The sequence below is a fragment of the Plecotus auritus genome (assembly GCF_963455305.1).
Source record: "Plecotus auritus genome assembly, chromosome: 4".
Taxonomy (NCBI): Eukaryota; Metazoa; Chordata; class Mammalia; order Chiroptera; family Vespertilionidae; genus Plecotus; species Plecotus auritus.
Window position 1 is genome coordinate 156,728,358 of NC_137775.1, and position 14,841 is coordinate 156,743,198.

The 14,841-nt window shown below is 38.8% G+C and overlaps 1 protein-coding gene across 6 annotated transcripts in view; it reads right to left on the bottom strand.

Annotated features, from left to right (window-relative positions):
- Nucleotides 1–14,841, bottom strand: part of PCLO (piccolo presynaptic cytomatrix protein) — a 309,161-nt gene that overhangs the window by 259,540 nt on the left and 34,780 nt on the right. For all 6 annotated transcript variants that reach the window (XR_013960307.1, XM_080663233.1, XM_080663234.1 and 3 more), the window contains exon 3: nt 9,623–11,029. Coding sequence is in view for 5 of the 6 variants with exons in the window: in XM_080663233.1 (XP_080519359.1) it covers nt 9,623–11,029 (1,407 nt within the window). In the remaining variant the exon portion in view is untranslated. The remainder of the gene's footprint in view (nt 1–9,622; nt 11,030–14,841) is intronic.

Here is a 14,841-nt window from a genome sequence, read left to right on the forward strand (position 1 = left end):
TGCCTCCACTCAGTAGCGCAGCCCAGAGGTGTGAGAGGCTCACGCTGCCACAGCTGTGCTTGCCAGCCATGAGCCCCACTTCTGGCACTCTTCGGTCAGCTGCGCCCCTGCTGTGGGAGCACACTGACTACCAAGGGGCAACTCCTGCACTGAGCGCCTGCCCCCTGGTGGTCAGTGTGCATCATAGCAACCGGTTGACTCGTTCAGTCACTTAGGCTTTTATATATATAGATACTCAGTTGAATTCATCAGAAAATTTATTTCTTGGTAGATAAACTTTTAACTCATAAATAAGCAAAACTATCCATAAATTAACATATATATGTTACAGATATAGTATGAATAAAGTTTCAAAATATAATAGTTTTAAGATATTCCTTGGCAATAGTTATGGCCATTGATGAACCATCATATGTAAGGTAACATAATTTATTTAAAGTCAAATAATTAGTTTTTATGTGCTTATATGTGTGTATACATGTTAGTGTGAGAAAAAAATAACCCAAAACCCATCTTTAAAAATTCACTCAGTTGAGCCCTACCCGGTTTGGCTCAGTGGATGGAGGGAGCATCAGCCTGTGGACTGAAAGGTCCCAGGTTCGATTCCGGTCAAGGGCATGTACCTTGGTTGTGGGCACATCCCCAGTAGGAGGTGTGCAGGAGGCAGCTGATCGATGTTTCTCTCTCATTGATGTTTCTAACTCTATCCCTCTCCCTTCCTCTCTGTAAAAAATCAATAAATATATTTTTTAAAAATTCACTCAGTTGAGAAAGGAAGAAGCAAAAAATGATGGTTAGTGGAGAAACTGATGCATTTTCTTTTCCTTTGCTCTGATCCGTATATTAGTGCCTAAGTACATATTTACTTGGTCATTTTTCATACCACATATTCGAACTGTTATTGTAGCATAGAGCATCTATCTGTATATGGATGTATCTAACTACCTGACTACTTATCTTTCTACCTTATCTATCCATAACAATTAAAACTTTTTAAAAACATTTTTTTATTGATTTCAGAGGGGAAGGGAGAGGGAGAGAGAGATAGAAACATCAGTGATCAGAGAGAATCATTAATCAACTGCCTCCTACACGCCCCAAACAGAGCACTGAGCCCACAACACGGGCATATGCCCTGACTGGGAATTGATCCATGACCTCCTGATTCCACTGAACCACCCTGGCTGGGCAGGGATACATAGATTTTAATAGGTTGCTAGGGGAAGAGGGTGTCTTTATTACTCAGATAATTAAATCTCTAATGATGAAATGCCACGCATTGGAATTAATATTAGGGGTGTTTGGTTCAAAAATCATTCCACATTCATCTCACTGACCAATTAAGAGCATGATAATTGTTAGAAGTTAGCTTAGTACTTCAAGTTGTCTTTGAAATATGAAAATACTAATATTACTCCACTTTTACTTGATTTTACTGCCCCAATATCCCAGAATGAAAACCACTTCCAGATACTCAGTCATCTGGTAAGCCCTGTCAAGTCCATGTCCTCCCTTGGAGGAAATCCTAACTTTAATTTCTAAAAAAATCTTGTTCATTTAATAAATTAATGATAAGATTGAAAAAATAAGCTCAGGCATTTAACTCTAAATTTATAAAGACCTCTCATTACCATCCCAAATAAAGAGAATGATGCATTACTGTTTTTATGAGGAAAGTCTAAAAGGAGAGATGACACCATAATGATCACTTCTGGTACTGCTCTAACTTTTCTTCTTGCCTTGAAATTTGAGATAAATTAATTCTTTAGAGCCATGTGTCAATAAATTGCCCATGTACATGGATGTATACATGCCCTGTGACAAAATCAATTAAATAAATGTGCCTTCCTTTACAAAATTTTCTTGCTATAATAAATTCAATTACTTGTTGCTGTGGTAGGAGATTCTAAGATGTATCTCCACCTCCAAGATTTATGTTTCTTGTATACACACCTTATTTTTAATTCCCTCCCCTTCTGTGAGGGCAGAAACTGTAAACATCATGGGCTATTTCTCCAAGATTAAGTTACTAATCAGTTGACTTTTGAGTAAATCAAAAGAAGTACTATACAGGCAAGCTCAATCCAATCACTGAGTCTTTGAAAGAGCCTGGATTCTTCGTAAGTCATGGTTTAAAAGAGGGAGATGGATTTCACTTTAGGGAAATTCTTTGTTACTGACTTTAAAGATGGGGAAGCCATTAACAAGGAATGCCAGAAGCCTTCAAGAACTGACAATGGCCCCTGGTTAACAAGGCATGCAATGACAAAGAACTGAATTCTGCCAACAACCTGGATAAACTTGGAACACAGCTTCAACCAGACCTTGATTTGTCTTTTATTATGACTGTGATCTGAGAAGCCATTCATGCCATACCAGACTTCATAGCTATACAACTGTAAGGTAATCAATGAGTTATTATTTTAAGCTGTAAGTTTGTGACAACATATTATGTAGCAAATCAATACCACTGGAGGAAAAAAAATAAGTTTTTACTTTACAACATAAATTCAGAGTAATGTCAATTTTAAACTGGACTCCATATTTAGGTTTCCTTTAAATGTTACATGATGTAGAAATAGAGAAAATAACATCATTTTTAAAACTAAAAATTATATGATTGTTTACTTTGTGTAATTTAAGTAATATTCTGTCAAAAAGTATTTTTACAATTTCCCTGAGGTTGACAGAATGTTTTAATTAGGAAATATATGCTTATTTTTAAAGTACTGGGATAAGTCATTATAACAATTCTGGCTACTGGGCTTCATTTAGCAAAAAGTCATTATGCTATAAAACCTTTATATAATTCCATTTGTTTTAGAAATACAAATATGTGAACAATCCATTTAAATGTTGGAAAAGAAAATAAATTTCAAACCATAGCTGACATGAATTAAGCCACTTAGCTATAAAGTTTCAGTGAGAATTTCTCATGTTAACATATTTTCACTGGTAATCACTTTTCAGGAATTTTCTAAGATTTTCCAAATATACTAATTTTAAAGAAAATCCATGATAAAACTTCTCATAATAAAAGTTTTCAAAATCTTAGAATTACTTTGCTTCTTTTCATATGTAAAGAAAACATTCATATTAATATACTATAATCGTAGCTCATTAAATAAGTAAAATTAGAAGCACTGTTGACATTGCAAATTAAAGAACAGAGCAATGCATGTGTCTTCATTTTAGTCAGGGCCCATTATTTTTTAACGGTCGCTATGAGGCACACTGACCACCTCACAGTTCCTTTCCCCAGCTGGCAGGCTCCGATTGGGGAACCGGGGGTGAGTGGCGGGGGACGTGGGTGGCACCAGGCCAAAGCGCCCGCCCCACCAGTCACCCCACACACAGAGGGAAACCCGTGGCAAAGGCGGGGCTGGTGAGTGGGCAGAACGGCCGACCTCTCAGTTCCTCCCCCCAGCTGGCAGGCTCCGATCACCCAATGGCAAACAGGGCATGGGTGGTGGCAGGGGTGGGGCTGGCGGGGTGGGGCTGGCTGCATGGAGCCAGGGAAGATGGCCCTAATCGCAGACAGGCCTAAGGACCGTACCTGTGCACGAATTTCATGCGCCAGGCCTCTAGTCTATATATATAAAAGCCTAATATGCAAAGTGTCCCTCGGGAGTTCGACCGAACAGGAGTTCGATTGCTCTCTATGATGTGCGCTGACCACCAGGAGGCAGCACAAAAAAAAGGAAGGCCCCGGCCAGCAGCCGGCAGCCGCTAGGGACCCTACCCGTGCATGAATTTCGTTTACCAGGCCTCTAGTATTATATAAAACTAGAAACCTGGTGCATGAAATTCGTGCACCAGGGGTGGGGGGTGTCCCTCAGCCTGGCCTGCACCTTCTCCAATCTGGGACCCCTTGGGGGATATTCAACTGCCTAAACCGGAAATCAGACATCCCTCTCACAATCTGGAACTGCTGGCTCCTAACCGCTTGCCTGCCTGCCTGCCTGATCGCACCCTAACCGCTCCCCTGCTGGCCTGATTGATGCCTAACTGCTCCCCTGCAGCCTAATTGTCCCCAACTGCCCTCCCCGGCAGGCCTGGTCTCCCCCAACTGTCCTCCCGTGCAGGCCTGGTCGCTCCCAACTACCCTCCCCTGCCAGCCTGGTCTCCCTCAACTGCCCTCCTCTGCCAGCCTGATGGCCCCCAACTGCCCTCCCCTGCCAACCATCTTGTGGCAGCCATCTTGTGGTGGCCATCTTGTGATGGCCATATTGTGATGACATGAGGGCAGCCATCTTGTGGTGGCCATCTTGTGATGACATCACGCAAGGGTGTCGTGCCACCTAGGCTTTTATTATATAGGATAATCTGATAAAAATCTTTCAAGCCTGGAGAAAAGGCCTACACTTGCTATTTAACATCAAAATACATTTCATTAAGCAGTTTAACTCTTCTTATAGGTAAAACTTTACTTAGAAAAGCATCATTTTTATATTGTCTGTTTAACAAAAGGTGTATCTTGACACCATATGCCTCCTAGATCTGACAACTATAGCTACGAAAACTAGTATTTGAACTCTTCTAATCCTTAAAACAGCCCAATGAGGTAGATCCATATATCATTTTATAGAAGAAACAAAGCCACTAAGAGATGACATAGGAGCTATGTTGACACCCTGCTACGCTTCCTCTCTATGAATTACCAAAACCACTGTCTCTTTTCCTTAAAGCTTAATTTCATTAATTTAATCCTCAGAAGATACATTATCCTTTATGAGCTCAATTTTGTAATGAAAATTTGTTTGAAGAAAGTTTTCAATATATGTGGCATGTGTCTTCACCTTTTGAAAGGAGGCATACTAGGAAAAGGTGAAAAATATTTGCAGCTAACCAGATATGAGGTTGACCTCTTAGCATTTTGATTCAATATTCTAGTTTACCTAACTTAGATACTATATCTGAAATAACTATATGGGATAAATTTATTCATTCTACAAAGATTTTGTGAGTCTATAGCATGCCAAGTAAAGATTTTATAAGAGTCCATTTTATGTCAAGGGCCTGCCACTCATGGAACTTGTGTTTCAGTGAGGTAGAGAGATAATTTTTCAAAAAAATAATAAATTAGTAAATTAAATATTACATAACAAGGTAGTAAGTGCTGTGGACAAAAGAAAAAAAGGTGCAGAGTAAGAAAACTGCATTATGGGAGACTGGCAGGTTATAGAGTGTTTGTGGCTGGCTTCATTGAGGTTATATTTAAGCAAATAATTAAAAAAATATAAAGTTATTATTTTTTCATGTAAAAATTATCTTCTTTCTAATCCTTCCATACTTTAAGAATATATGCGAAGAGATACATATTAGTATGGAAGACTTTTAGGAGGACTTTAAAAATTCTTGTAGTCAATATAGAATTAAATAAGTTTCAAACTATTTTCAACTAAAATTATAATACTATTAACATAGAGCATGTACTTCATTCTACATGCCATTTTCATAAATTCTGTTTTTACTCCACTGCACAAATATGTAGACTACCTACTATGTCCTGGCATTTAGATAATACTAATTGTGCTCCAGGAGTCACTTACTTTCTGGCGAGGTTACATAAACAGACAATTGCAATACTATATATGAGGGTTGACTGGAGCATAGAACAAAAAGTAAGGGGAAATGATGAATCTCAAAGAATGGATAGAAAATAAAGATGTAGGGAAGTATAGGAGTTCTGTTTAGCTAGTCTTCAGATGGTTCTCCAGGTTGACTGTTCTATAATTTAGTTGTAATTTTGATGTGGTCATAAGACGCGGCGAGCAAAGTGTTTATCTACTCCGCCATCTTGACCAGACACCTACATATTTTTATTGACTTCTTTTTTTCACAAAACTTTATACATTGCACATTCTTTCAAGTGAACACTCATTGACTTATCTCATATGAGGTAAATAACTGTGCAGTATCTCAATACTGAAGTGCATTCTACTCTTGAAAACTGAGAAATTAAGGGTGTTCTACTTCCTGTTACTGTATAAACTAGGGAGGAGTAAAACACTTATACCTATTTTTTTATTGTATTTTGATATGTTAGATAAATTACTTGAAATGGGTGTGCCAGGTTAAGGCAAATGAGTTTAACAAAACTTAATTTTTAAAAAAAATGAGAATAATTACAGTCCTGCCAACAAACTTATCAACTTTCTTATGTCAATCAAAAAGTGCCATCAAGTGTCACTCTTTGCCATACATGACACACATTTTTACTTAGAATGCAGATCTCCATTATATGTAGTTCTTTTAAAAGTAATTAGTAGAATTCTTTTATCCTTATTGATTTTTTAACATTCTTTCTATCTTTAATTTTTCATATATATGATTTAAAAATCTTATGTAATGATCTTCAAACTGAAGGCAAGATAGTATGTGTTTGCCAGACTAACAAGTGCAGGTTGTCCCCACTAGGCCTTCCTTGAATATTTGACAAAGAACGCAGAAGCCACTCTGGCTGGAGAGTGAAGATCTGAAGGGGTCTCTGTTTCACTGCTGTGTCTTAATTGGCTCAAAAGGCCCATTTGTTGCATACTAACAAATTTTAGTAAAAGCAAAGTGACAAATACATGCAAGCTATTCCTACACCATTTAGGTCATGCATAATTATTTTACTAGGGAAGCAAAAGTATGACTCTAGGACTTCACGAAACATAAAAATACGTAATTTTAAGTCTTATGTTCATAGTAAAAGTTACTTTGATAGAGAATAATACAAACAATAAATAACCACTATGAGTAATTTGACATCTTTTTGCATTTGAACTGAACCAGAATGCTGAAAATTCACTAGGTAAACTGATTACCAATTTAATCTGTTTTTCTTTAGTGTGCTTCTAAATGCTACAAACTCTCTTTTCCAGAAAGCCTTGCAGCCGCTTTTAAGATTCCTTCCAAGATGAAATACTCCCTGAGTTGGCAGAAACTAATGCCTAAAACAAGTGTTCCTTGCTAGCAGAGATTGATGGATCATAGATAGCACCATTTATACATACTGGGCATCAAACAGTTAAACCATAAGGCTTAGGCTGAAGCCTGGCTACACCCCAGAGCCCTGCAGGCAGCCCCTGGCACTCCCCTGTGGTGTGGGGGATGTGGAGTGTGAACTGCTGGACAGGAAACCACCCCAGAGACAGGGATATTTGCTTAACAGAGGGAGGAAGAGCTTCCTCACCCATGATAAAGTAGGACTGGCTCCTCTGGCCACTAGAGGAACAGAACAGCAAAGAGGAGGGCATGGCACCAACCGAAAAAGAAGTCCTGGAGCCTCACAGTGATTAGTGCAGTAGAAGCTTCTAAAACAGTCTAATGTGTTTTATTAGAAAAATAAATAGAAATAATCGAATCCTTTCTTAAGGAATACCATATCTCTTTACATTGCAGGCATAAAGTATGAGTATTTTCAGAAAGTGTTTTCTAGAACTACAATGCAAGTACAGTGCCAGCCCTGCAGAAAATATTGGGTCACATGAAAAATACTATAAAGAGAATGAAGAAGCCATAGAAATAAAACAAGGATCAAGAAGGAGGTGCCTTCCTAACCACAGTATGAAGGAGAGCACCATGAGTTAAGCCTATATATCACATTTACAATTTCCTGGACACATATGTGCATGTATGCACACACACATATGCACACACACATGTGCCTTTCTCTTCAACCAACCCCTTCATCCAGTCCTCTCAAGTCCTTTAGGGAATAATAACAAAAACTATTAGAGCACGGATTATCCACTGCCTAGATGCCAAGTTTGCCAATGGACTTCAGCTGGAGACCAGAGGCATTAAGACCTACTAACTGAAAACTTCTTATGGATTAGTGCAGTCAAATTGAGCCAGAAACACTAATACACTGCTTTTATTACATCGAATTTTCTTCTCCTCTGAAACACGACCTTCAAAACTCAAAGAAATTACTACACAACAAAATAATCTGAACAATGAAAGATTGTCTAACTCTAACTGATCACATTTAAATTGGACTTCACCTAAACCATTTAAAACTTGAAACCATTTATATTTTCAAACTATTTAAATTCTATCCCTAGATAGCTCTCTGCTTTATTCAAGAACTCTCCTTTCCAAATTACCACCTCTAAAGGATAATTGAGCAACCTATAAAAAATCAAAGATTTCTGTGAAAGGTTTGATTCTCTACTCAGGGCTCTCATTTCACAGCTCCAAACATTGACCAAATTGGCCCAAATGTATACATACAAATATATATACACACACATGTTTATATAAGACCTGGGAGGAAACTGAAGGCCTCAGAGAAAACCGACAAAGACATGGAGAGAAGGTGGAAACTCCACTTCTCTAGCCAGAAATCATTTTTCCCCTCATCAACATTATAACGAAAGGACGTTGAATGAAACATTATTGAGAACATGCTTACTGAGAAAACCAAAAATTAAAATATTGTATGGTTTATTCTTAAAAACAACAACTTGAAAACAACAGCAAGATTCTTGTTTCTTTTGTATAGTTGCTAAAAATCAGTACAATTTCTCATTCCAATCAATTACAAAATTGAGGAGAATGATATAAAATAATCCCTAAATATTTTTGATGTGTATAAAAACAATGAACAACTATTTAAAATTCAATCCCAAAATGATTAAAACATTGTTGCTAGTTATCTACAATAGCAGCTATCATTTAACCCGTCAGTCTCCAAAGAGTCAAAATTTTAACAGCCCTAACACATTACTAAGGCTCATAGATTCATTCTTTTGTAACTGTACTAGAGGCCCAGTGCACGAAAATTCATGCACTCAGGGTGGGAGGGGTCCCTCGGCCTGGCCTGCGCTCTCTCACAGTCTGGGACCACTCGGGGGAGGGAACAGGCCTAAGCCGTCAGTTGGTCATCCTTAGTGCTGCCGGCTTCTGGCTGAGCAGCGCTCCCCCTGTGGAAGCGCACTGACCACCAGGGGGCAGCTCCTGCATTGAGTGTTTACCCCCTGGTGGTCAGTGCGTGTCATAGTGACTGGTCGTTCTGCAGTTAGGGTCAATTTGCATATTATCCTTTTATTATATAGGATTAGGTAGAAATTGGCTGTTTTTAGTCATTTACTTTGTGGAAAAAGTTTTCTTGTTGCTCCATTAAAAAAAAAAGTTCCCTGATATTAGTCAGTTAAATACCATATTTTTTTCTTTCCATAGTTCTTATTAAATAATTTATTATATTTATGCCAAATAACAGCTCAAACAGAACTACCAACCAAACTTCTTTTTTATGTATTAAAGAAAGTGGAAGGATTAGAAAAACTGGAAATAGTAAATTACTTCTCTTAGTTGTTGTTTATAGGTGAAAACCAGACAGTCCTCCAAAGCTATAGGTGGTTAATTCATAAAGGATTGGGATAGTTGTTATTTTAAGTTGTCAGCTTATATCATCTTCTTACTTCTGGTGCATTAACCCAGAAAAGTATAAATTACATGAACTTTTTTAAATAAGTACGTAAACCTATAAGAATTGAAACTTCTTCTAAGGTATCAATATTTATTTGCTTTCTTTACTAGAAATGTATTTTTTGCTTAGAAATTTGGCTACCAAATATTTCAGAATGAAGACAATCATCTCACATCCATATGTAATATAAATATCGCTTACCTCAGTCAAGTGTGGTGTAGGGTTAAATCCACAGAGATTACACACTTGATTCTTGCACTCGGTGCAAGTGTTGAAATTAGGAGGCTCCTTAGAACCTACGTTGAGTTCAGTTTTGCAGAGAGGACAGGCTGATTCTGGTTTGGAGGGTTTCTCCACTTGCGGGGGAAGAGCAGCCTTCGGAGGCTCAGCTGCTGAAGGTTTTCGATCCTTAATAGGCTGAGGCTTCTTTTCTGTTTCTGTTCTTTTGACTGTTGGAACTTGCTCAGCTTTGGGCTCTAATTTTTCAGCTTCTGGAGCTTTTGTTTCTTTTTTCACAGGAAGAACCTTTGCAGGTGCTGGTGGTACCTGACCTGTAGACCTGGGTGGCCCCTGAGAAGGGGGTGGCTGTGCAGGAGGAGGGACTTGTTTTGCTGGGCCCCCTGGCCCACTTTGTGAATGAGATCCAGGCTGGCCTGCTGTGGAGATTAAATTTGATGCCTGGCTGAAGATTGATGCTCCAAACCCAAAGAGTTTCCCAGTCATAGTTTCTTGAGGAGTGGTGGGCTGTGATTTAGGAGCATCAGTAATACTTCCCAGATTCAGGCTGAAACGCCTTGACTGCTCCTGAGGCTTTGGTGGCTGGGGAGATGGGGGGGCAGTTTGGCCAGTGGTAGGTCGTGGGCCGGAAGGTGTTGGTGACCCTTTTGGCACAGGCTTGGCATCTGGCTTAGGGCTGATTTTGGTTTGTGTTTTCTTGGGTTCTTCCCTCTTTTGGACCGGGTCCACTTGTTTTTTACCTTTGCTCTCCATACTGGGCCCAGGATGTGATATAATTTTCGAATCTGATGCAGGTCGAGGTATGACTTTAGAATCGAATGGGGTGACTTTTTCTCCAGTTGGTGGAAAACTCTGTGAAGGTTTGGCAGAGTCTGTTTTCAGAGGAGGAGTTGTTTTCTCTTGATCCTGGGATTGTATTTTGGAGCTTAGAATATCAGGTTTTGTTGCTGTTGACGATGAAGACACAATGTCTGTGGCTGGCTTTGCCATTTTGGGCTGCTTTGGTTTATCATCAGCCATGGGGACCTTGGCCAGCTCAGATGGGACAGAAGGCTCTTTGGGAGGGGCTGGCTTGGATGAGGATTCTGCCACATGAGGCTGCTTGGCCGTGACGGGTGGAGAACCGTGAAGGGTTGGTTGTTTCAATAGTGGTGGAGGCTTTTTAGACTCAGGTGCCTTTGAGATATCCTGTTTGGGTACAGTATCCTTCTTTGGAGAAATCTGCTGTGACTGTGGGGATGGTTTGCTCACCACTGATGCGGGAATAACTGGGGCTGTCTTCGGTTTGGGCTGGGGTGATGATGGAATTGGAGCCAGGTCACCTCCTAGAGCTCTTTGCATCTGACAATTTAAACAGAGCCACTCTTTTACCTAGAAATAAAATAAAACAATGGTCACTGAGAGAAAAACAATGAGAAAACATTTTCAAAAAGCATGGTATCATCTGAAACTATGTCTCTCAACAAGCAAAACATAAAAGATCAAATTACTGTAATTAAATAATATTCAAGTAATTACCTTAAAATATAATTAATGAACCTCAGAGACTTAAGCACTCTATTTTTTAAGGAAATATAAGAGTAAAAATCAACAGAGTTGTATCTTTCTTCTAAAGTTATTGTTATTCTTCACCTTTGGTTTACTTGAAGTTTGATTACTCCCAGAAATAGAAAAGCAAGTATCATAAAAAAATAAATTGTAATATATATTAGATTCCATATATCAGTTATGTTACTTTCTCTATTGATGGTTCATAACAGATTTTAGTTATACAACCCAGAGTAGGCTTGTCAAATTATTAACACATTGCTAATTTCCTAAATTAGCACAGCATTACTTCCCCCTCCAAGGAGACATAATCAAATGTGTGAAAAACAAAAATTGTTAACCATGCTGGATTAAAAAGAGAACATTCTCTGTTAACAAAATATAGAAAAAAATAATGGCATCCCCTCCCATCAAATTAGCATAAATATCATGGTATAATGAAGAAAATATTGTTTCCTTTTAATTTTCTGAATATATTGGAAAGAGCAATGTGAGGAATACAAGGAAGCAATATTCTTATTTGACTGGTGAGATACATATACAAGTGAGATATACATCACACACACACACACACATACACACAGAATCTGTAGAAAATAGAAATTATTTTTATCTCAGCATTTAAAAGAGCATCTATACCTATACACACAGATATATATATATATATATATGTGTGTGTAAGTATAGGTATAGATGCTCTTTTCAAATCATGTCCAATGTGAAAAGGAGATGTTGAAGTTAGTACTATATATTTTAGGAGATAATTTAAAAGTACCTATGTTTAACATTATCTTTTTAAATTCCTAAATAATATATGCTTACTATATAAAATTGTAAATAGTACCAAAGTAATTTAGAATGGCAAACTTTACATGATACCATCTCTCCAGCCAAAGTAACCAATGTTACCAGTTTAGCACTGAAGTTCTTTGTGTAGATTTCTATGTGGTAAAAAAGTAAATATATGAAGCACAGGTACCAGAAAAGTGCCCTGCCATATAAAATTGTGAAGAGTTATTCAGCTGGTAAACAACATACTCTTTATTTGCAAATAATTTCCTTTTGAAAAGAAATTGAACTAATCATCACTAAACTTTTATTTGTAATATGATAGTTTATAGTTAAGCTTTTTTAATGGAAAAAACTATACTGAATATTTTTCTTAATAATTAAAATGGCCTTAACATTTTAAAAAGCACATTAAAATTATTTAAACTCATACACCTATATAACAAGCCTTATTTTGCAATCTCACGGAGTGCAAATTTTTATTTGGAGAAGATTAAAAGAGATATTCAACTCCAACTGACATGTTATATTTCTGTTTAAAAATCTGTATCAAAAAGTAGAATTAAAATATTTGTTAAGTATGAGTGAGAGATAGGGGTGTTCAATATATTTGTTCTCAATATGGGTGTTGAATACCTACGTATATTTTTATCTTTACCTTTCTGTATGTTTGAAACATTTCACAACTTTATATATATATATATTACTAGAGGCCCGGTGCATGAAATTTGTGCATGGGGGGAGTGTCCCTCGGCCCAGCCTGCACCTTCTCCAAACTGGGGCCCCTTGGTGGATGTTCAACTGCTGGTTTAGGCCCGATCCGACAAGGCAGTCGGATATCCCTCTCACAACCCAGGACCACTGGCTTCTAACCACTCGCCTGCCTGCCTGCCTGTCTGACCACTCATAACCACCTCTGCCTGCCTGCCTGATCACCCCCTAACCACTCCCCTGTCGGCCTGATCTCTGCCTAACTGCCCACCCCTGCCAGCCTGATCACCCCAACTGCCCTCCCCTCCCGGCCTGATCACACCCAAATGCCCTCCAAAAGCCAGGGCTGGATGGAAGCCAGCCCAGGTCCAGATGCCTGCGGGAGGCCCGAGGGAAGCCAGCTCAGGTCCCAGGTGCCTGCTGGCAGCCCGAGGGAAGCCAGCCCGGGTCCCGGGTACCTGCTGGCGGCCGGAGGAGGGAAGCAACCTGGATCCTGGGTGCCTGCTGGCAGCCAAAGGAGGGAAGCCCAGGCCCCGGGTGCTGGAAGGAAGCTGGTGCTGGCAGCCTGGTTCCTGGATGCTGGAGGGAAGCTGGTGCCAACACCTGGGGAAAGGAAGGCCTACTCTTTTTTTTAAAAAAATTATTAAGGTATTACATGTGTACATATCTTCCCATTGCCCCCCCCCCACCCCACTCCCATACATGCCCTCACCCCCACTGTCTTGCATCCATTGGTTATGCTTATATGCATGCATAGAAGTCCTTCGGTTGATCTCTTATCTCCCCCATGCCTCCCCAACCTTCCTGCTGTAATTTGACAGTCTGTTTGATGCTTTACTGCCTCTGTATCTATCTTTATGTTCATCAGTTTATAATGTTCTTTATTATCCATAAATGAGTGAGATCATGTGGTATTTTTCTTTCATTGACTGGCTTATTTCATTTAGCATAATGCTCTCCATTTCCATCCAGGCTGCTGTAAATGTTAAAAATTCCTTCTTTTTTATAGCAGCATAGTATTCCATTGTGTAGATATGACATAGTTTTCTGATCCAGTCATCTGCTGACAGGTACCTAGGCTATTTCCAAATCGTAGCTATTGTAAATTGTGCTGCTATGAACATACGGGTGTATATACCCTTTCTGATTTGTGTTTCTAGTTTCTTAGGATATATTCCTAGAAGTGGGATTACTGGGTCAAATGGAAGTTCCATTTTTAGTTTTTTGAGGAAACTCCATACTGTTCTCCACAGTGGCTGCACCAGTCTGCATTCCCACCAGCAGTGCACAACAGTTCCTTTTTCTCCGCATCCTCGCCAGCACTTGTCGTTTGTTGATTTGTTGATGATTGCCATTCTGACAGTTGTGAAATGGTAATGCATTGTCGTTTTGATTTGCATCTCTCGGATAATTAGTGACTTTGAGCATGTTTTCATATGTCTCCTGGCCTTCCATCTTTCTTGTTTAGAATAGTATCTATTTAGGTCCATTGCCCATTTTTTTATTGGGTCGTTTATCTTCCTTTTATTGAGTTGTATGAGTTCTCTGTAAATATTGGAGATTAAACCTTTATCAGTGATAACATTTGCAAATACGTTCTCCCATACAGTGGGCTTTCTTATAGTTTTGTTGATGGTTTCTTTTGCTGTGCAAAAGCTTTTTATTTTGATGTAGTCCCATTTGTTTATTTTCTCTTTAGTTTCCATTGCCCTAGGAGTGGTATCGGTGAAGAAATTGCTTTGGCATATGTTTGAGATTTCTCTGCCTGTGGATTCTTCTAGTATTTTTTAGATTCCCGTCTTATGTTTAAGTCCTTTATCCATTTTGAGTTTATTTTTGTGTATGGTGTAAGTTGATGGTCTAGTTTCATTTTTTTGCATGTATCTGTCTAATTTTCCCAACATCATTTATTAAAGAGACTGTCTTGACTCCATTGTATGCTCATGCCTCCTTTTTCAAATATTAATTGTGCACAGTGGTTTGGGTCGATATCTGGGTTCTCTATTCTATTCCATTGGTCTATATGACTGTTCTTGTGCCAGTACCAGGCTGTTTTGAGAACAGTAGCTTTGTAATGCAGCTTGAAATCTGGTATTGAGATCCCTCCTACTTTGTTCTTCTTTCTCAGGATTGCT